At 42.8% G+C, this 21,440-nt stretch overlaps 1 protein-coding gene across 9 annotated transcripts in view; it reads right to left on the bottom strand.

Moving 5' to 3' along the window:
• Positions 1-8,988, bottom strand: part of XPO4 (exportin 4) — a 151,216-nt gene extending 142,228 nt beyond the window's left edge. For 6 of the 9 annotated variants that reach the window (XR_004965664.1, XR_004965665.1, XR_004965666.1 and 3 more), the window contains exon 1: positions 8,863-8,988. Coding sequence is in view for 3 of the 9 variants with exons in the window: in XM_036296562.1 (XP_036152455.1) it covers positions 8,863-8,931 (69 nt within the window). In the remaining 6 variants the exon portion in view is untranslated. Of the gene's footprint in view, positions 1-5,274; positions 5,319-8,862 lie in introns of all 9 variants that reach the window. The other 3 variants (XM_036296566.1, XM_036296569.1, XM_036296564.1) reach the window with 2 other exon arrangements.
• Between the last annotated feature and the right edge of the window lie 12,452 nt (positions 8,989-21,440).

The raw sequence follows: 21,440 nt of genomic DNA, 5'->3' as shown, positions 1-21,440 counted from the left end.
CCTCTAGTTATATACAGAAAACTCTAAAGACTCCACCAAAAAACTACTGGGTTTAACAAATGAATTTGGCAATGTAGCAGGACACAAAATCAACACCCAAAATTCGATAGCTTTTTTATACACCAATAATGAGTTCTCAGAAGGAGAAACTAAACAAATAATCCCATTTACCATTGCAACAAAAAAAATTAAGATACTTAGGAATAAACTTAACCAAGAAGATAAAACACTTTGCATCTCTGTGAAGGCCCTAGAGCAGGGGTGGGCAAACTTTTTGACTCAAGGGCCACAATGGGTTCTTAAACTGGACTCAGAAGAAGGAGCTGCGGCCGTGTTTCCCAACGTTGCCATGTTAACACTGCTGCTGGTGAAGGAGCGGAGGGGAGAGCAAGAGAACCCTCCGCTCTTTCGGCTCCGTGGGCCGGACAGAACAGCCGAACGGGCCGGATCCAGCCCGCGGGCCGTAGTTTGCCCACGGTTGCCCTAGAGCCAGTACACCTGGTGGACAGCTTCAGACCATAACAGATTACAACTCTACACATCCACAAGCAACACACTCAAGGGGCAGACTCAGTGAGCACCGAAGCCCCACTGAAGGAAGTCCTAATCCACAGGGTTATCTCCTGCACAGCAACTCTTCCACTACAGTCACAGCTGGTCCTCACAGCCAACTGGTCTGGAGGTTAACTCCTCCCAGTGATGCCAACAGTAATCAAGGCTCATCTACAAGACTTTGCATACAGCTCACAAAGGGGTACACCTAGAGTGCCCAGCTCAGATGACCAGGGAGACTGAGCCACTGGGCCTGACAGGACACCTACTATACAAGGCCACTCTACCAATTCCAGGAGACATAACTGCTCTACCTAATACATAGAAACAAACACAGGGAAGCAGCCAAAATGAGGAGACAAAAAAACATGTTAGAAATGGAAGAAAGCAAACTACTGGATAGAGTTCAACATCATGGTAGTAAGATTACTCAAGAATCTTAATGAGAGCTTCAAGGGACTTAATGAGAGCGTCAAGGGACTTAGTGAGACTTTCAAGGATCTTAGAATTTCAAAGAGATTATTAAGCATACACTAACTGAAATAAAGAAGAATTTACAGGAATTCAATAGTAGAGTAGAGGATTCTGAGAATCAGATGAACGATTTGGAATACAAGGAAGCAAAAAACACCCAATCCAAAAAGCATAAAGATAAAAGAATCCAAAAATATGAAGATAGTGTAAGGAACCTCTGGACAACTTCAAACATACCAAAGTTTGCATTATAGGGGTGCCAGAAGGAAAAGAGAGAGAGCAAGATATTAAAAACCTATTTAAAGAAATAATGACAGAAAACGTCCCCTGCCTGGTAATAGAAATAAACTTACAAGTCCAGGAAGCACAGAGTCCCAAACAAGAGGAACCCAAAGAGGCCCACACCAAGACACACCATAATTAAAATGCCAAGGATTAAAGACAAAGAGAAGAGAACCAAGATGGCGGCATAGGTTAACGCCGGAGTTTGCTGCCTTGAACAACTACTTCAAAAGTGAAACTAAAAGACGGAACGGACATCACCCAGAACCACAGGAACGCTGGCTGAGTGGAAGTCCTACAACTAGGAGGAAAGAGAAACGCATACGGACACTCAGAGGAGGCGCAGTGCTGAAGTCAAATTCTGAGGTGCGGAGTGCGCGGAGCGGGCTGGCGGCGGAGGGCGCGGTTGGCGTTTTCAATCGGGAGGGAGTCGCAGACTCTGAGCTCCAGATACGGGCGAGTCTTTAGGGACCCAGACTCAAACGGGAGAAGCGGGACTGTCTGGCTTCGGTCAGAGCGAGTGCAGCTTTCTCTCCGAGGTTTGCAGTGGTCGCTGGGACTCAGAGAGGCAGAGCCCCTGGGGACAGGACTGAGAGCCCCCATAACTGCTCTCTCCGGCCCACCCTGTTGATCCTGTGCGACCCGCCCCGCCCAAGCACTGCACAGAGGCATTTGCCGGATAGCCTCAGGCAAAGGCTAGATTAGCACTTCCCTAGAAGACAGAAGTTCTCTCACTGCAGACACAGCTGATTCTCACAGCCACTTGGCCTGGAGGTCAAACCCTCCCTGGTATTAGCTACAACAATCAAGGATTAACTACAAGACTGCGCACAAAGACCACTGGGGGGGGCACCAAGAAAGCATAACAAAATGCGGAGACAAAGAAACAGGACAAAATTGTCAATGGAAGATATAGAGTTCAGAACCACACTTTTAAGGTCTCTCAAGAACTGTTTAGAAGCCGCCGATAAACTTAATGAGATCTACAAGAAAACTAATGAGACCCTCGATGTTATGTTGGGGAACCAACTAGAAATTAAGCATACACGGACTGAAATAACAAATATTATACAGACTCCCGACAGCAGACCAGAGGAGCGCAAGAATCAAGTCAATGATTTGAAATGCGAGGAAGCAAAAAACACCCAACCGGAGGGGCGGAATGAAAAAAGAATCCAAAAATGCGAGGATAGTGTAAGGAGCCTCTGGGACAGCTTCAAGCGTACCAACATCAGAATTATAGGGGTGCCAGAAGATGAGAGCAAGATATTAAAAACCTATTTGAAGAAATAATGACAGAAAACTTCCCCCACCTGGTGAAAGAAATGGACTTACAGGTCCAAGAAGCGTGGAGAACCCCAAACAAAAGGAATCCAAAGAGGACCACACCAAGACACATCATAATTAAAATGCCAAGAGCAAAAGACAAAGAGAGAATCTTAAAAGCAGCAAGAGAAAGAAACTCAGTTACCTACAAGGGAATACCCATACGACTGTCAGCTGATTTCTCAACAGAAACTTTGCAGGCCAGAAGGGAGTGGCAAGAAATATTCAAAGTGATGAATACCAAGAATCTACAACTAAGATTACTTTATCCAGCAAAGCTATCATTCAGAATAGAAGGTCAGATAAAGAGCTTCACAGATAAGGAAAAGCTAAAGGGGTTCATCACCACCAAACCAGTATTATATGAAATGCTGAAAGGTATCCTTTAAGAAGAGGAAGAAGAAGAAAAAGGTAAAGATACAAATTATGAACAACAAACATGCATCTATCAACAAGTGAATCTCAGAATCAAGTGAATAAATAATCTGGTGATCATAATAGAATTGGGGACACAGAAAGGGAATGGACTGACTATTCTTGGGGGGGAAAGGGGTGTGGGAGATGTGGGAAGAGACTGGACAAAAATCGTGCACCTATGGATGAGGACAGTGGGTGGGGAGTGAGGGCAGAGGGTGGGGCGGGAACTGGGAGGAGGGGAGTTATGGGGGGGGGGAAGAGGAACAAATGTAATAATCTGAACAATAAAGATTTAATTAAAAAAAAAAAGACAAAGAGAGAATCTTAAAAGCAGAAAGAGAAAAGCAGTTCCTTACCTACAAGGGAGCGCCCATATGACTGTCAGCTGATTTCTCAACAGAAACTCTGCAGGCCAGAAAGGATTGGCAAGAAATACTCAAAGTGATGAATAGCAATTACCTACAACCAAGATTACTCTACCCAGCAAAGCTATCATTTAGACTAAAGGTCAGATAAAGAACTTCAAACAAGAAAAAGCTAATCACCAAACCAATATTACATGAAATGGTGGAAGTTATTTTTGAAGGAGGAGGAGGAGGAATAAGAGGAGGAGGGAGAGAAAGAGGAGGGAGGGAGGGGGAGGAGGAAAAGAAGGAGGAGGAAGAGAGAACAAAGAAGTAGAAGAAAAAATATGAACAATAAAATGGCAATAAATACATATCTACCAATAATTCAATCTAAAAATCAAAATAAACAAGAAATCTTATGGGGGAAAAAACAATGAATAAAATAGAACTAGAGGCATGGAAACATAGAACAGACTGACAAATCTCAGAAAGAAGAGGGGTTGATGGCAGGAAGAGATCAACCAAAGGTCATATATACATATATATATATATATATATATATATATATATATATAGTTATGCATTATCTATGGACACGGAAAATAGGGTGGTGAAGGCCTAGTTGGTTGGGAACTGGGTAGAGGGGACAACGGTGGGAAAAAAGGGGGACATCTGTAATACTCTCAACAATAAACATATTTTTTAAATAAAAAAAAAAAAATAGCTCAGCTGGCATGGCTCAATGGTTGAGCATCAACCTATGTACAAGGAGGTCATGGTTCTATTCCAGTCAGGGTACATGCCCAGGTTGCAGGCTCAATCCCCAGTTTGGGGCATGCAACAGGCAGCCAATCAATGATTCTGTGTCATCATTTATGTTTTTATCTCTCTCTCCTTCTCCCTTTCTGTCTGAAAGAAAACATAAAATAAAAATGTTTAAGAGCTGTGGTACATTTACACCATGGAATACTATGCAGCAGTAAAAAAGAAGGGTCTCTTACCATTTGAGACAGCAAGGAGGGAGCTGGAAATTATTATGCTAAGCGACATAAGCCAGTCAGAGAAAGGCAAGTATCTCATGATCTTGCTTATATGTGGAATCTAATGAACAAAATAAACTGATGAACATTGAAGCAAATAGCAGACTGTGAAATCTCAGAGGGAAGGCAGAGGAGTATGGGAAGTGATCAACTAAAGAACTTGCATGCTTATATGCATAACACATGGATATAGACAATAGGGTGGTGACGGCCAGGGGAGGGGGTCCGAGGTGTGATAAAAGGGGGTCAATGGGAAAAAAGAGGGACATATGTAATACTTTCAACAATAAAGATTTTTAGAAAATAAATTTTAAAAAATAAATTTTGGGGCTCTATTTAAATGTTCCATTTGCACAATTTTCACAATAGATAATTTCACTTGCATACTCTTATTAATTTACAACATCTTTCCTTGTTCTAGTTTGTTCACCTTCAAATTTATTTTCTAACAAGTAACCTCACTGCCTTGAATCAGAAGATTAAGTAGTATATATAAGCATCTACAGAAAATATCCATTGCTACTTTTTTGGGGGGTGAGGGGTAATTACTCATGTTGAGACCTATAAAATTCGTAATTATCATAAACATCCTAAAGGCTAATACACCACTTTATTTGGCAGCTTATCCAATAACCTAAATAGGAATGAATATAATTGCTGACAGTCAACCAACTGCAATATCCAAAAATATATTTTGAAATTTCTCATCAAATGATAAAATGTAACATTTATGGTATTATAATATGTGGACTCTGAGAAGGAACATGGTTCTGAAATGGGAGTCTGGTGCTCTTCGTTCTGGATCAGTCTTATCACTAGTATGTTCTGTGACCTACCTTTGGCAAGTCACTTCTACCTCTTTGAACCTCAGTTTCCCCATCTGTAGAATGGAAGGGAGAATGCTTAGACTAGCATATTTTGGGGTCTCTATTTCCTGAGAGAAGCTGATAAAAAGCTACAGAACCTATTACCACAAATGTATGTTTGCACCCAAAAATTTTCTTACATTTTTTTTGATATCCATCATGGACTTCCTAAGACTTGGATGAAAAGATGTCTGGGGATTGTTCTACACATTAAAACTTCTGATTTTCATGAAATATACCAAAAGAAAAAACTAAGCAAAAATACTGTGAAAGACATCATTACTTACTTTGAATCCCAAAACATATTAAGAGCTATAATATATAACAAATGTCTGTAAACAAGGTTTCTTCAGATAGATACCTATCTGACCCAGAGGTGGATAAATGAAAAAAACCCACCCATTCTCCTTTTTCATATTCTAATGCTTAATAAATGAAGGGCATTTAACAATCTTAGCTACCCCAAAATGAATTAATGTTCCTGCTTTCTAGTCCCACTACCCTATAGGTTAAGAACCACAGACTGGTAACAGACAGACCTGAACTGGAGTCCTTGCTCTACCACTTCCCTTGCAAATTTAAGTCCATTACTTAGCATCTACATGTTTGAATCCCTTAGTCTATAACAGCCATGGGCAAACTACGGCCCGCGGGCCAGATCCGGCCCGTTTGAAATAAATGAAACTAAAAAAAAAAAAAGACCGTACCCTTTTATGTAATGATGTTTACTTTGAATTTATATTAGTTCACACAAACACTCCATCCATGCTTTTGTTCCGGCCCTCCGGTCCAGTTTAAGAACCCATTGTGGCCCTCGAGTCAAAAAGTTTGCCCACCCCTGGTCTATAAAATGAAAATAGAAATAACTCATAAAATTACTGAGGTAAAACATGCAAAGTGCTTGGCATAGTGCCTCATACACAGTAAACACTTAATAAATGTGAGCTATTATTATTAATAAATTGAAATGCTGCTATCATAACTGAAAAATACACATTTTTTAATAGTAAGTAGAAATTTCTAAAACAGAATCTTCTATTTTCAGTAACATTTTTCCCCATACTCTTCCCTGGAAAGATTAAAAGTATAAACGGCTACCTATTAGACGTATGTATGAAGTGGTGAGGTAGAGTAGAAAGAAATCCAGCTTCAGAGCCAGGTAGGTCTCAGCTGTAGACCAAATTCAGTGGCTCAGTAATTATGTAATCCAGGCCATGTAAACTCTCTCTCAATCTTGTAAAGCTATTGCAAGAAGTACTAAGTATGTAAAGCATCGAGCACAGTATCTGGCATGTAGTATGCACTCAATAAACATCATTTATGACTATTCTAAGCTACCCTTCATAAGTGACAAAACCAGCTTTGCCAAAGAGGAAAAGCATAGGCAAGCACAAATCCAAATATACAGGCCAATGATGGACACTCATTTTCTCTTATCCATGAAAAAGAAAGAAGAGAAGAGAAGAGAAGAGAAGAGAAGAGAAGAGAAGAGAAGAGAAGAGAAGAGAAGAGAAGGTTTGGGGTTTACATACTCCTTCCAGAGGCTAATGAAAATGGAGCTCCTAGAAAACTAACCAGTATTTCAGGAAATTCTCTATGTAAGGAATCTTAAAAACCTTTTTGTAGAAAGGAGACTAGTGCCCCACTGGTGTTGCTCAATGGTTGAACATCGACCTATGAACCAGGTCATCGTTTCATTCCCAGTCAAGGCACATGACCAGGTTTCGGGCTCCATTCTTAGTAGGGAGCATGCAAGGAGGCAGTCGATCAATGATTCTCTCTCACTGATGTTTCTATCACTCTCTCTCTTCTCTGAAATCAATTTTTTCTATTTTTTTAATATATTTTTTTATTGACTTCAGAGATGAAGGGAGAGAAACATCAATGATGAGAATCGAGAGCCCTTCTGGACAGCTCCCGCTCACCCAAACAGAAGCCGTCCGCACCGGAGCGGGCTGGGACATGGCTAGGCTGCGTGCGTGCGTGCTGGCCGAGCGGCGGGGCTCGGTGATCCCTCCCTCCCTCCCCGCCCCCTCTCCTCTCCCGCACGCACGCCCCCGCCCCGCCCCCAAAAACAAACAAAAAAAAAAGAATCACTGAAGCTGCCTCCTTTACTACCCTATGAGAATGGAAATCAATTTTTCTTTTCCTATTAAAGAGGAGACTAGGTAGCTTTTTCTGGACTTACTAGCAAGAATCTGAAAACGTTATCTACTCAGTCTTGTGACCAAGCGATTCATTTAACTTTGCTCAGATTGAAGCAAGTAAATCTTTCCTTTTTATTAAACTTCTCAATTTCATGACCTATCTGGTGTTGTATGGGAATACAAATCTTGGTAAATGAAACTACAAGCTGTGCTAGAATTAGGTCAAATGTTTTTAAATGTGTTGTCCGAACACACAACCCAAACACAGAACCAAAAGGAAAAGAAAAAAAAAATAGTCCAGCCCTGGCCGGGTATCTCAGTTGATTAAAGCATTGTCCAGATACCCAGATATGCCAAGGTTTCGGGTTGGATCCCAGGGTCAGGGCACACACAAGAAAAAACCAATGAATGCATAAATGGGTGGAACAACAAATTATGTTCCCCCCCCCCCCCCTCAAATCAGTAAGACAAAATAGAAGTCCAAAAGGATAACAAACCTGACTGCCTTCAATTCTTAGAAAAGCCGAATCAATTAAAGGAGTCAAATGAGCCTCAAAATTCCAAAAATAAAAATAAAAATCTACAAACACGGACGTCATTTAAAAAACAAAACTGAGCCATGGCCAGGTAGCTCAGTTACAGCGTGGTGTACAGCACGGTTTCCGTTTGGATCCCGGTAACAGAACATACAAGAATCAACCAATCAATAAGTGGAACAAATCTGTTTTCTTTCTCTCTCTCTCTCTCTTTCTCCTTCACTCTAAAATCAATGAAAAGTTTTGAAAAGTAAAAAATAAATAAAAAACAAAACTGAACCAGCAAATACAGTTTACCGAGTAAAGGAATATAGCTTATCCTTTTTAATCCTTAAACTTCCCAAATTCCCTGTAACGTAGAGTCAGAATAAAGTGGACGCGCGACCCAAGGAGCGAACCGGAAAAACGTTTGGCCCCAATGACCTTGGTCCCAAAGAGTCGCCTCCCTCCCGCGGCCGCCCTACCACGTGCCGGCGCTGCGGGGGCCCCGAGGCGTCTGCAGGCCAGGGATGCACTTGGGAGCACGAGGCTGCAGGGCGCGGGGGTGCCAACAGCGCGGGGCCGGGCCGAGCCTTTCTTCCTCCCTCCGACCCCCACATCCCGGCGGAGCTCAAGGCCCCGCGCCCGGGTCCCCACCCACGCTGCGCGCAGTTTGGGGGAACCCCGCGCGCGGCTCGGGAAGCCCAGTCCGGCAACTGCACGTCCCCGGGATAGACAGCCCCAGGATGCGGGTCCAGCAGCAGGACAGCCGCGCGAGACTCCTGTGCTACGCCGCCACGCCGCCTCCCTCGCGGGCTCCCAGGCGGTCGGGCGGGCGCGGCGGGGCCGAGGGGTGGAGGGTTAGCGCGGAGGCTGGGGCGGGGCGGCGCGCTCACCATGAGAACTTTGGCCGCGTTCTCCAGCTGGGCGATCACTTCTGGGGGCCCAAGTGCCGCCGCCATCATGGTCTCTCTTCAATGACGCGCCATCCGGTGCATTCTGGGAGCGGCGCCGCGGCCGGCCAATCGACGGACGGCCCGCCCCTCGCGCTCCCCAGGCGGCTCCAGGCGATGATGGAGGCAGGGAGGCGGAGCGAGGACGGTCGGGCGTCGGGCGCCGCGCTGAGGACCGATAGGGGTGGAGACGGGCGGCTGGGGCGGGGCGGGGAATGGGTCTGGAATGGGACGGGAACAGGGACCAGTGCGCCCGCTGCTGGTCCCGCGGCAACTTGTCACTGACCCTGAGTCCCCGGCGCCGCGCGGACCTCCGCCGTCTCTTCCGTCCCTTGTCCACGCCGCGCGCTGCGCGGGGGAACCTTCTGTGAACGGGATCTCAAGGTGCGTCCCCCGGGCCCTAGAACGTGCGCCCGGCAGCCTGGCCTTCATCCCGCGACCACAGCGCGCGCTGAGGCGGGCCCTGCGGAAGGCGGCGTCCGGATGCATTCACACCGCGGGCCGCTGACACCCAGCAAAAAAGCCGTTCCTTCTCCTTAGCCAAGGCTCTCGGTCCCCATGAGAGGGGAAGCGGGGACCCGGGCTACCTACCTGCTTCTCTCGCCTCCGGGCCGCCAGCTAGGTCGCGTTCACGGGTTTCATCTTGTTAATTCTGGGTCCCTGTGGGAAGGCCATTGAGTCGCCAGTAACACCTCTCACCCTCGGTCACTCTGCTTTACAACGTTCAGGCACGTGGTCCTGAGAAAGCGGACTCAGCATTCACACAAATTAGTTTGAGGGTGTATTTCGTTTACAGCCCATATTCCTGTTCCTATAACTTTGGTTACTGCTTTGCTGCTGCTCCGCTTCCTAGGGCTACACAGTGAGGAAAGAATGAAGATAGGGAATATAGAAACTGGGGTCACTTTAACCAAGCTGCTAAAAATTATTAACTTTAGGAAGGTTGAAGCATGAGGAAAGATTCCATTCTTGTTCTAACTAGCCTGGGAACTCAAACTTTTTGAACTTTTCAGTCTTGGGTCAATGCCTTACTGTACATCTGGACGTACACCCGACCTCCAGACAGCCCTCTGATTACCTCCCTGCAGGACTCACATATCCAGACTATGGGACCCAACCAGACCTGGTGTCCATTGTCCAGGACACCTGACCGACTGACTGATAACTGCCCTGGACCAATCCTAGGGCTAAGAATGCAGGACTGGTAATTCTCAAGAGTGCACTTTTTTCTGTAAGAAAAGTTTTCTTCCTTTTTTGGAATACTTCTGGGGTTTTGCCCACCTGTGTTCCACATTTTGGAACTCCTAAGATCCTTGAAAAAAATCCTTATCATTTATTTCTAGCCAAAGCCTCCAGATTCTTTTTGAGTTCTCTTGACAACAGAAAGTTAAATTCATTTCAGGGTTTTTAAGTTTCCACTGTTGGAATCTTCCTCTACTTCTTCTTCCTGGTTATAAGTAAGTCACACTTTTGAGGTTTGTTTGTTTTTTCAGAGGAAGGGAGAATCATTGAAGGACCCTGCTGCAGGCCCCCCACTATGGACTGAGGCCAAAACCAGGCATGTGCCCTGACCGAGAATAGAGCCATGACTTCCTGATTCATAGGTCAATACTCAACCACTGAGCCACACTGGCTGGGTGAGGGTGTGTTTTTTTATGTCACTGCAGGAGAATTGCATTATTAGCTCCATTGAAAAACAGGGTTTTTCATTTGGCATTTCCACAACTTAAATTTAGTTGACAAAGTGATTTAATTTTTAAAGCATGAACCCTGGCGGGTTTGGCTCAGTGGATAGAGTGTCACCCTGCGGACTGAAGGGTCCCAGGTTCGATTTCAGTCAAGGGCTCGTACCTCAGTTGCAGGCTCCTGGCCCTGGTCGGGGTGCATGCGGGAGGCAACCGATTGACATTTCTCTCTCTGTCTCTCCCTCTCCCTTCCACTCTCTCTAAAAATCAATGGAAAAATATCCTTAAGTGAGGATTTAAAAATAAGTAAATTTTTATTGCTTGAGAAACAAAGTAACTTTCATTTCACTACAGAAGGACAAAGTGAGCCAAAATGCAGTTAGTGGCCTTTTATATTTTAAGAATTGTGTGAAATGAAGTGGTTAAGGTAATGACACAGTAGCCTGGCCAAGAGGTCCCTGGTTCAATTCCTGGTCAGGGCACATTGCCTGGGTTTCAGGCTCGATCCTTAGTAGGGAGTGTGCAGGAGGCAGCCAATGGATGTTTCTCTCATTGATGTTTCTCTCTCTCTACCTCTCCCTCTCTCTAAAATCAATAAAAACATGTTTTAAAAGATAATGACAATATTTGGCTAAATGTTTCTAGCTGTGACAAAGAATAATTATGGCAGAAATGTAGACAAATGAATAGTTTGTGACATTGAAGATTTGAGGCTTATAATGCTTCAGATTGGGCTGTCTGTTCCAAAGCATTTGTTTGTGCAATTACATAAAAAATTTGCATCTAGCCACAAGGAAGAAGGAAAAGTATTTTACCAAATGTGAGAGTGAGTGTCCTTACAAATTAACAGTATTTTGAATTTAGAAGCTTTATAAAGGGTGTTACAAACATCTCACATAACTGGGAACCATGAATGTTAGGGCAAACATTGAAGTTGTGGAATATTAATGTTGGAAACACTAAAATTTATCTACTGCCCTAACCGGTTTGGCTCAGTGGATAGAGCATTGGCCTGCGGACTGAGGGGTCCCAGGTTCGATTCTGGTCAAGGGCATGTACCTTGGTTGCGGGCACATCCCCAGTAGGGAGTGTGCAGGAGGCAGCTGATTGATGTTTCTCTCTCATCGATGTTCCTAACTATCCCTCTCCCTCTCCCTTCCTCTCTGTAAAAAACCAATAAAATATATTTTAAAAAAATTTATCTACTAACCTCCCCTCCAAATGCCTGGCTCTTATTTCTTGATTTACTGTTTAACAAAAACACTCTCGTGGGGGGCGGGAAACAAGTAGTATTGCAGTCCAATGTGCTTCATATCCTAAAATAGAAGAAAAAAAAGTTGTGAAAATTACAATAATTTCTCACGAGGCATGAAAGAAATGTTTGTGGTCTAGGAAAGGATAGTTGCCTGGTTGAAATGTTCCTGAAATCAAGAACGTTTCACAGATACATCCCCTAGTACTTTTAAGGTACTCCTTTAACAACTATGATGTTGATGAGAAGAATTGAGATGTGCTAAATTAAATTACAGTCCAAGGCTGGAGAGTAGAGAGAGACAAGAGTAATTAACCAGTTAATAGCTATGCATCAATTAGCAGTAAGACTGCTCACATTCCTGAATGTATGTTGAAGCTTTGAATCAACTTATTCAGTGACTACCATATCCCACACATGCCGTAACCAATCAAAAGTAGTAAATATTGCCCATGCAGTTTTTGCTCAGTGGTTAGAGCATTGGCCTTCGCAACTGAAGCGTCTCAGGTTCAATTCCCAGTCAAGGGCAGAAACCTTTCCCACCCACCCTTATCTGTAGTCAGTGGAAATTCTTTCAAAACAACTGACATCTTCCCAAACTTAATGTATAAAAATGCCCAGGAGGGCGAAACATGTTCCTCTTCCCCATCTCACCTTTCTGCTGGTGGTTTAGATTATATACCTCAGAACTTGGTCCTTTTCTGGCTAGCATAAATCCTTTCTTTGAGAAAAGTTTTCGGTGTGCAGGTTTTTTGTTTAACAATGCCATGTGCTCCAAAATTATTGCTACTTTATTCTTCACCAAAAGTAATTGAGTATCTATACTAATAAAAGGGTAATATGCTAATTAGACCAGGTCAACTGGCCATCTTCCAGACGTCCGACTTCCTTCCAGACAAACCCATGGTGGTGGGGGCCGAGGCAGAGGCAGTTAGGGGCGATCAGGCCGGTAGGGGAGGACAGTTGGTGGTAAGATCAAGCCAGCAGGGGAGGGCAGTTGGGGGCGAGATGAGGCCTGCAGGGGAGAGCAGTTGGGGGCGATATCAGGCTGGAAGGGGAGGGCAGTTGTGGGTGAGATCAGGCCAGCAGGGGAAAGCAGTTGGGGGTGAGATCAGGCCGGCAGGGGAGGATAGTTAGGGTCGATCAGGCAGGCAGGCAGAGGCAGGGGTGATCAGGCAGGCAGGGAGAGGGGTTAGGGGCAATCAGGCAGGCAGGCAGGCAGAGGCAGTTAGGGGCGATCAGGCAGGCTGGCAGGTGAGCGGTTAGGAGCCAGCACTCCAAGATTTCAAGACAGATGTCCAAGGGGTCCCTGATTGGAGAGGGTGCAGGCTGGGCAAGGGATTCCCCCTCCCCGCACCCCCCCCCATACAAATTTCGTGCACCGGGCCACTGGTGTAATATAATGACCTGGGAAAAATATCAACTGCTTTTCTTCCTCAACTTGGGGGCACTTCATTCCTGATCAGCAACAACTCTAACCAAGCCAAAGTCCAACTGGTGAACAAAAATGTTTATGTTAACCAAGGAAGTAAGAAGGTTTGGAGAAGCTGACTGGTGATGAGATGGGCTGCCCCCTGGCATTTCTCAGTAAGCCCAGAGGGGTCTCAGAGGCTCCCTAAACAGAACATGAGTTCTTTTTCTTTTTTTAACATATTTTTATTGATTTTCAGAGAGGAAGAGAGAGATAGAAACATCAATAATGAAGAGAACCACTGATCGGCTGCCTCCTGCACACACACCCCACCAGGGATCAAGCCCGCAACCCATGCATGTGCCCTTGACCAGAATCAAACCCGGGACCCTTCAGTCCCGCAGGCCAATGCTCTGTCCACTGAGCCAAACCAGCCAGGGCAGAATGTGAGTTCTTAACATCTGTGATCCATGGATCTGGGCCTCAGTAGGATCTGGAATGAAAGGAAACCTTACATGAACAATAATGTTGTAAATTTAAAGTACAGAAATGAAATGTTAAAGAATAAAATAAGGATAACATTCACAAGAAGTAATGAAATTCACACTCTCGTGGGACTATAAATTGGCACAGCTCTTCCAGAAAATTGATTTGGAAATATGTAACAAGAGCTTTAAAACACGGTCTTAAGGTTCTAGCTGGTGTGGTTCAGTGCTTTGAGTGTCCACCAGCACACCAAAGGGTCACTGGTTCAATTCCCTGTCAAAGGCAGGTACCTGGGTTGCAGGTTTAATCCCCAGCCTGCTTGGGGTGCACTCAGGAGGCAACCGATCAATGTGTCTCTCTCATATCAATGTTTCTCTATCTCTCTGTCTGCTTCCCATCCTCCCTCCCGCTCGCTCTAAAAATTAATGGAAAAATATCCTCGGGTAAGGATTAACAAAACAAAAACAAAAATAAAAGGAGAAGAAAAAGAAAAGAAAGGGGCTTTGCAGAAAGGGAATCAAAGATGTGGGGCACGCCCTGACCGGTTTGGCTCAGTGGATAGAGCGTCGGCCTGTGGACTGAAAGGTCCCAGGTTCGATTACAGTCAAGGGCATGTACCTTGGTTGCGGGCACGTCCCCAGTGAGGGGTGTGCAGGAGGCAGCTGATCGATGTTTCTCTCTCATCGATGTTTCTAGCTCTCTATCCCTCTCCCTTCCTCTCTGTAAAAAATCAATAAAATATATATTTAAAAAAAAAAAAAGATGTGGGGCAGATGGAAAGACAAACGTAGCAAGTCAGGAATCACTGGGTTGGGTCACCCAATGCCTGCGACCTAATTGAAGACACTCATCTCAGAAGAGACCCCCTCTGCTTTGGTAGTGGATGCAAAGGGTGAGACTACTGGGAGGGGCAATAGTCAAGAATTGAGGGGCTTTGGGCCTGATGCTCATTAGAGGGCTGAATGCCCACCTTTGACTTTGGCAAGAGCTACTCTGAGAGCAGCACAGTACCTCAGCAGTTACTCCCACAGTGACTCAGAGAAGGGCATCCTGTTCTTCATCCGACTGCTAGGGAACTGGATCTGTCCCAGTGTAGTCTTGTGCCCCAAAGAGATTCCCAGGCCAGCTGCAGGGCAGGGGGTAGACCTCCTACTCCTTCCCTTGAGCAGGCTAGAGGCCTAGAGGTAAAACACCCCATCTTAATTTCTATATACCTTCTCCAGGGTGGGAACAAAGGGCAAGAATTTGGGAATGACAGGCATATGGACACACACTCAAATGCACAAGTTTATACCTGTTTGATTACCATTCTGAATAGACTGGGCTTATCTCCTTGTCTTAAAAAGACTATTAGGAGATTTGTAATTATTAAAATTAAAATGTCTCTTGGATGATTAAGTGCTATATGAATGGTCATACTACTTGTCACATTTTCGAGTAATAGATGTTATCATCTACTGGCATCACTGTCTCAACATTTAGTCTTCTGGCAGTGCTAACAAACTTCATGAAAGGTAAAACCATGCACTTAGTAACATATTCTGTTATTATCAGTGGAGGGTCAAAAAAACCCTAGTGACAAGAATATACTTTGAATCATATAGAATTTTAGGCCTAAAAGTGACCTTGGAGATTCTAGAGTCCAACCTCCATTTTATTCTTCTACTTATATAAAAGATCACACTTTGATAGAAGAAAATTTAGAAATAAACAGAAACTATAATGGAAGAAAAAATTCACCCACAATCACACAACCCAGAAGAGGCAACCATTTTTTAATGCTTTCTCATACTTCTTTTTAGACATTTAAAAATTTGAGGGCAGGGTAGGTGGATGCTGCACGGACATGCTCCTAGGAATAGACTGGTATGGCAACTAAAATACAGAAAAACTTCCTGAATCATCAACGGAAAACTCGCAGGAGAGAACCCTGATACCTGAGGACCATAACTGGAGACCACATAGAGACTGTTTTTCTTGAAATATTGATGTTTATTGCATGTAACATTATTACTCTTAAAATCATTTTTCTTGAAAACTAAATAAATGAATTTCTCTTTTTCTCTCGACATTCCATATTTGAGATCATACTATACACACAGCTTGTATCTGCTACTTTTAACTTAACATTATATAGGGATCACTTACTTTGTCATTAAAAACTCTTGGAAATACTATGAACAACTCTATTCTAACAAACGGGACAACCTAGAGGAAATGCACATATTCCTAGAAAAATACAACCTTCCAAAACTCAATCAGGAAGAATCTAAAAATCTCAATAGGCTGATAACTATGGAGGAAATTGAAGCAGTCATCAAAAAGCTTCCAGCAAACAAAAGCCCGGGGCCAGATGGCTTCACAGGGGAGTTTTACCAAACATTCAAGGAAGAACTAAAATCCATCCTCCTCAGACTATTCCAAAAAAATTCGAATGGAAGGAACACTTCTAAGCTCATTCTATGAAGCCAGCATTACCCTAATACCCAAACCAGAAAAAGACAACACAATGAAAGAGAATTACAGGCCAATAACCCTCATGAACATAGATGCCAAAATGCTCAACAAAATTCTAGCGAACTGGATCCAGCATTGCATCAGAAAGATCATACACCATGGCCAAGTAGGATTTATCAAGGGATGGTACAATACCCGCAAATCAATGAACATGATACATCACATAAAAGAATTGAGAGATAAAAATCACATAGTCATATCAACTGATGCAGAAAAAGCATTTGACAAAATCCAACACCCTTTCTTGATAAAAACGCTCAGAAAAATGGGAATAAAGGGATCATACCTCAACATAATAAAATCCTTATATGACAGACCTACAGCCAACATCATACTGAATGGGCAAAAACTAAAACCATTTCACCTTAAAACAGGTACGAGACAGAGATGCCCACTTTCACCACTCCTGTTCAACATAGTACTGGAAGTGCTAGCCATAGCAATTAGATAAGAAGAAGAAATAAAAGGTATCCAAATTGGAAAATAAGGCGTAAAACTGTCATTATTACAGATGACATGATACTGTACATAAAAAACCCTAAAGACTTCATAAAAAAAATTATTAGACTTAATAAATGAATTTGGCAATGTAGCAGGATACAAAATTAATGCCAAGAAATCTATGGCATTTTTATACACCAATAGTGAACTTCCAGAAAGAGAGATTTAAAAAACAATCCCATTTACCATTGCACCAAAAAAATGAGATACCTAGAAATAAACATAACTAAGGAGGTAAAAGACCTGTACTCAGAAAACTACAGGACACTGAAAAAGAGATAGAGGAAGACATAAACAGCTGGAAGAACATAACGTATTCATGGATTGGTAGAATCAACATCATTAAAATGTCCACACTACCCAAAGCAATCTATAGGTTTATTGCACTCCCCATTAAAATACCAATGGCATATTTCACAGACCTAGAATGAACTCTCCAAAACTTCATCTGGAATAAAAAAGAAAAGACCCCAAATAGCTGCAGCAATCTTGAGAAAGAAGAACAAAGTAGGAGGGATCTCAATACCGGATATCAAGTTGTATTACAAAGGCACTGTTCTCAAAACTGCCTGGTACTGGCACAAGAACAGACATATAGACCAGTGGTTCCCAAACTTATTTGGCCTACCGCCCCCTTTCCAGAAAAAAATATTACTCAGCGCCCCCTGGAAATTAATTTTTTTTAATTTTAATAGCAATTAAACAGAAAGATATATGTATTAATGTTTCTACCTTTTTCATAAAATATAGTAAAGAAAGGTGTAAATTAGAAACATTGAAGTTTGAAAATATGAAACTATTTATTGAACTCAGAATAGAAAGGTAATACAAAAAAAGTTAAAACAAATGCACCTGTGGCCATCACCGCCACCCGGGATCGCTACAGCGCCGACCAGGGGGCGGTAGCGGCCACTTTGGGAATCACTGATATAGACCAATGGAACAGAATAGAGAACCCAGAAATCAACCCAAACCATTATGCTCATTTAATATTTTTTTAATTTTTATTTAAATTAAATCTTTATTGTTCAGATTATTACATTTGTTCCTCTTCCCCCCCCCAAAAAAAACTCCCCTCCTCCCAGTTCCCGCCCCACCCTCTGCCCTCACTCCCCACCCACTGTCCTCATCCATAGGTGCACGATTTTTGTCCAGTCTCTTCCCGCGTCTCCCACACCCCATTCCCCCCCAAGAATAGTCAGTCCATTCCCTTTCTATGTCCCTGATTCTATTATAATCACCAGTTCATTCTGTTCATCAGATTATTTATTCACTTGATTCTTAGATTCACTTGTTGATAGATGCATATTTGTTGTTCATAATTTGTATCTTTACCTTTTTCTTCCTCTTCCTCTTCTTAAAGGATACCTTTCAGCATTTCATCTAATACTGGTTTGGTGGTGATGAACTCCTTTAGCTTTTCCTTATCTGTGAAGCTCTTTATCTGACCTACAATTCTGAATGATAGCTTTCCTGGATAAAGTAATCTTGATTGTAGGTTCTTGGCATTCATCACTTTGAATATTTCTTGCCACTCCCTTCTGGCCTGCAAAGTTTCTGTTGAGAAATCAGCTGACAGTCGTATGGGTATTCCCTTGTAGGTCACTGAGTTTCTTTCTCTAGTTGCTTTTAAGATTCTCTCTTTGTCTTTTGCTCTTGGCATTTTAATTATGATGTGTCTTGGTGTGGTCCTCTTTGGATTTTTTTTGTTTGGGGTTCTCTGCGCTTCCTGGACCTGTAAGTCTATTTCTTTCACCAGGTGGGGGAAGTTTTCTGTCATTATTTCTTCAAATAGGTTTTCAATATCTTGCTCTCTCTCCTCTTCTGGCACCCCTATAATTCTGATGTTGGTACGCTTGAAGCTGTCCCAGAGGCTCCTTACACTATCTTCGTATTTTTGGATTCTTTTTTCATTTTGCTTTTCCGGTTGGGTGTTTTTTTCTTCTTCACATTTCAATTCTTTGACTTGATTCTTGCACTCCTCTGGTCTGCTGTTGGGTGTCTGTATAATATTCTTTATTTCAGTCAGTATATGCTTAATTTCTAGTTGGTCCTTTATCACAACATCGAGGGTCTCATTAGATTTCTTGAGAATCTCACTACATTTATTGGCAGTTTTTAGAAAATTATTGAAAGACCTTAAAAGTGTGGTTTTGAGCTCTATATCTTCCATTTCTGACATCTGCGTCCTGTTTCTTTGTCTCCGCATTTTTTATGCTTTCTTGGTGCAACCCCTAGTGGTCTTTATGCGCAGGCTTGTTGTAGTTAAGCCTAGATTGTTGTAGGTAATACTGGTGGGGATTTGACCTCCAGGCCAACTTTCATTTAATATTTGACAAAGGGGGCAAGAACATATAATAGAGTCAAGACAGTCTCTTCAATAAATGGTGTTGGGAAAATTGGACAGATACATGAGAGAGAGAAAAAAGAAACTAGACCACCAACTTACACCATACACAAAAATAAACTCAGCCCTAACCGGTTTGGCTCAGTGGATAGAGGATCGGCCTGTGGACTGAAGGGTCCCAGGTTTGATTCTGATCAAGGGCATGTACCTTGGTTGTGGGCACATCCCCAATGGGGAGTGTGCAGGAGGCAGCTGATTGATGTTTCTCTCTCATCGATGTTTCTAACACTCTATCCCTCTCCCTCCCTCTCTATAAAAAAATCAATAAAATATATATTTTTTAAAAATTTAAAAAACTCGAGTTGGCCTGAAGGTCAAATGCCCCCCAGTGTTACCTACAACAATCAAGGCTTAACTACAAGAAGGTGGCGCACAAAGACCACTAGGGGGTGCACCAAGAAAGCATAAAAAATGCGGAGACAGCCGAAACCGGTTTGGCTCAGTGGATAGAGCGTTGGCCTGCGGACTGAAAGGTCCCAGGTTCGATTCCGGTCAAGGGCATGTACCTTGGTTGCGGGCACATCCCCAGTAGGAGATGTGCAGGAGGCAGCTGATCGATGTTTCTCTCTCATCGATGTTTCTAACTCTCTATGTCTCTCCCTTCCTCTCTGTAAAAAATCAATAAAATATATTTTTTTAAAAATGCGGAGACAAAGAAACAGGACAGAAATGGAGGAAGGCAAAATGCTGGATATAGAGCTCAAAACAACACTTTTAAGGTCTCTCAAGAACTGTCTAGAAGCTGCCGATAAATTTAGTAAGGCCCTCGAAAAGACTGGTGAGACCGCCAATAAATATAGTGAGATCCTCAAGAAATCTAATCAGACCCTCGATGTTGTGATAAAGGACCAACTACAAATTAAGCATACACTGACTGAAATAAAGAATATTATACAAACTCCCAACAGCAGACCAGAGGAGCGCAAGAATCAAGTTAAAGATTTGAAATGCGAAGAAGCTAAAAACACCCAACCAGAAAAGCAAAATGAGAAAACAATCCGAAAATATGAAGATAGTGTAAGGAGCCTCTGGGACAGCTTCAAGCGTACCAACATCAGAATTATAGGGGTGCCAGAAGAGGAGAGAGAGCAAGATATTGAAAACCTATTTGAAGAAATAATGACAGAAAACTTCCCCTACCTGGTGAAAGAAATAGACTTACAGGTCCAGGAAGCGCAGAGAACCCCAAACAAAAGGAATCCAAAGAGGACCACACCAAGACACATCATAATTAAAATGCCAAGAGCAAAAGACAAAGAGAGAATCTTAAAAGCAGCAAGAAGAAAGAAACTCAGTGACCTACAAGGGAATACCCATACGACTGTCAGCTGATTTCTCAACAGAAACTTTGCAGGCCAGAAGGGAGTGGCAAGAAATATTCAAAGTGATGAATGCCAAGAACCTACAACCAAGATTACTTTATCCAGCAAAGCTATCATTCAGAATTGAAGGTCAGATAAAGAGCTTCACAGATAAGGAAAAGCTAAAGGAGTTCATCACCACCAAACCAGTATTATACGAAATGCTGAAAGGTATCTTTTAAGAAGAGGAAGAAGAAGGTAAAGATACAAATTATGAACAACAAATATGCATCTATCAACACGTGAATCTAAGAATTAAGTGAATAAATAATCTGATGAACAGTAAAAAAGAGAAAAAAACTCAAAATGGATAAAGGACTTAAACATAAGATGGTAAACCATAAAAATATTAGAGGAATCCACAGGCAGCAAAATCTCAGACATATGCCAAAGCAATATCTTCACCGATACAGCTCCTAGGGCAATGGAAACTAAAGAAAAAATAAACAAATGGGACTACATCAAAATAAAAGGCTTCTGTACAGCCAAAGAAACCATCAACAAAACAAGAAGAAAGCCCACTGCATGGGAGAACATATTTGCCAATGTTAGCACCGATAAGGGTTTAATCTCCAACACTTACAGGGAACTCATACAACTTAACAAAAGGAAGATAAACAATCCAATCAAAAAATGGGCAACGGACCTAAATAGATGCTTTTCAAAAGAGGATATAAGGAAGGCCAAGAGACATATGAAAATATGCTCAAAGTCACTACTCATCCAAGAGATGCAAATCAAAATGAGAATGCGGTACTATCTCACACCTGTCAGAATGGCAATCATCAACAAATCAACAAATGGCAAGTGCTGGCAAGGATGCGGAGAAAAAGGAATCCTCTTGCACTGCTGGTGGGAATGCAGACTGGTACAGCCACTGTGGAGAACAGTATGGCGCATC

Source organism: Myotis myotis, unplaced genomic scaffold (assembly GCF_014108235.1).
Source record: "Myotis myotis isolate mMyoMyo1 unplaced genomic scaffold, mMyoMyo1.p scaffold_m19_p_3, whole genome shotgun sequence".
Lineage (NCBI taxonomy): Eukaryota > Metazoa > Chordata > Mammalia > Chiroptera > Vespertilionidae > Myotis > Myotis myotis.
This window is presented reverse-complemented; position numbering and strand designations above follow the sequence as displayed.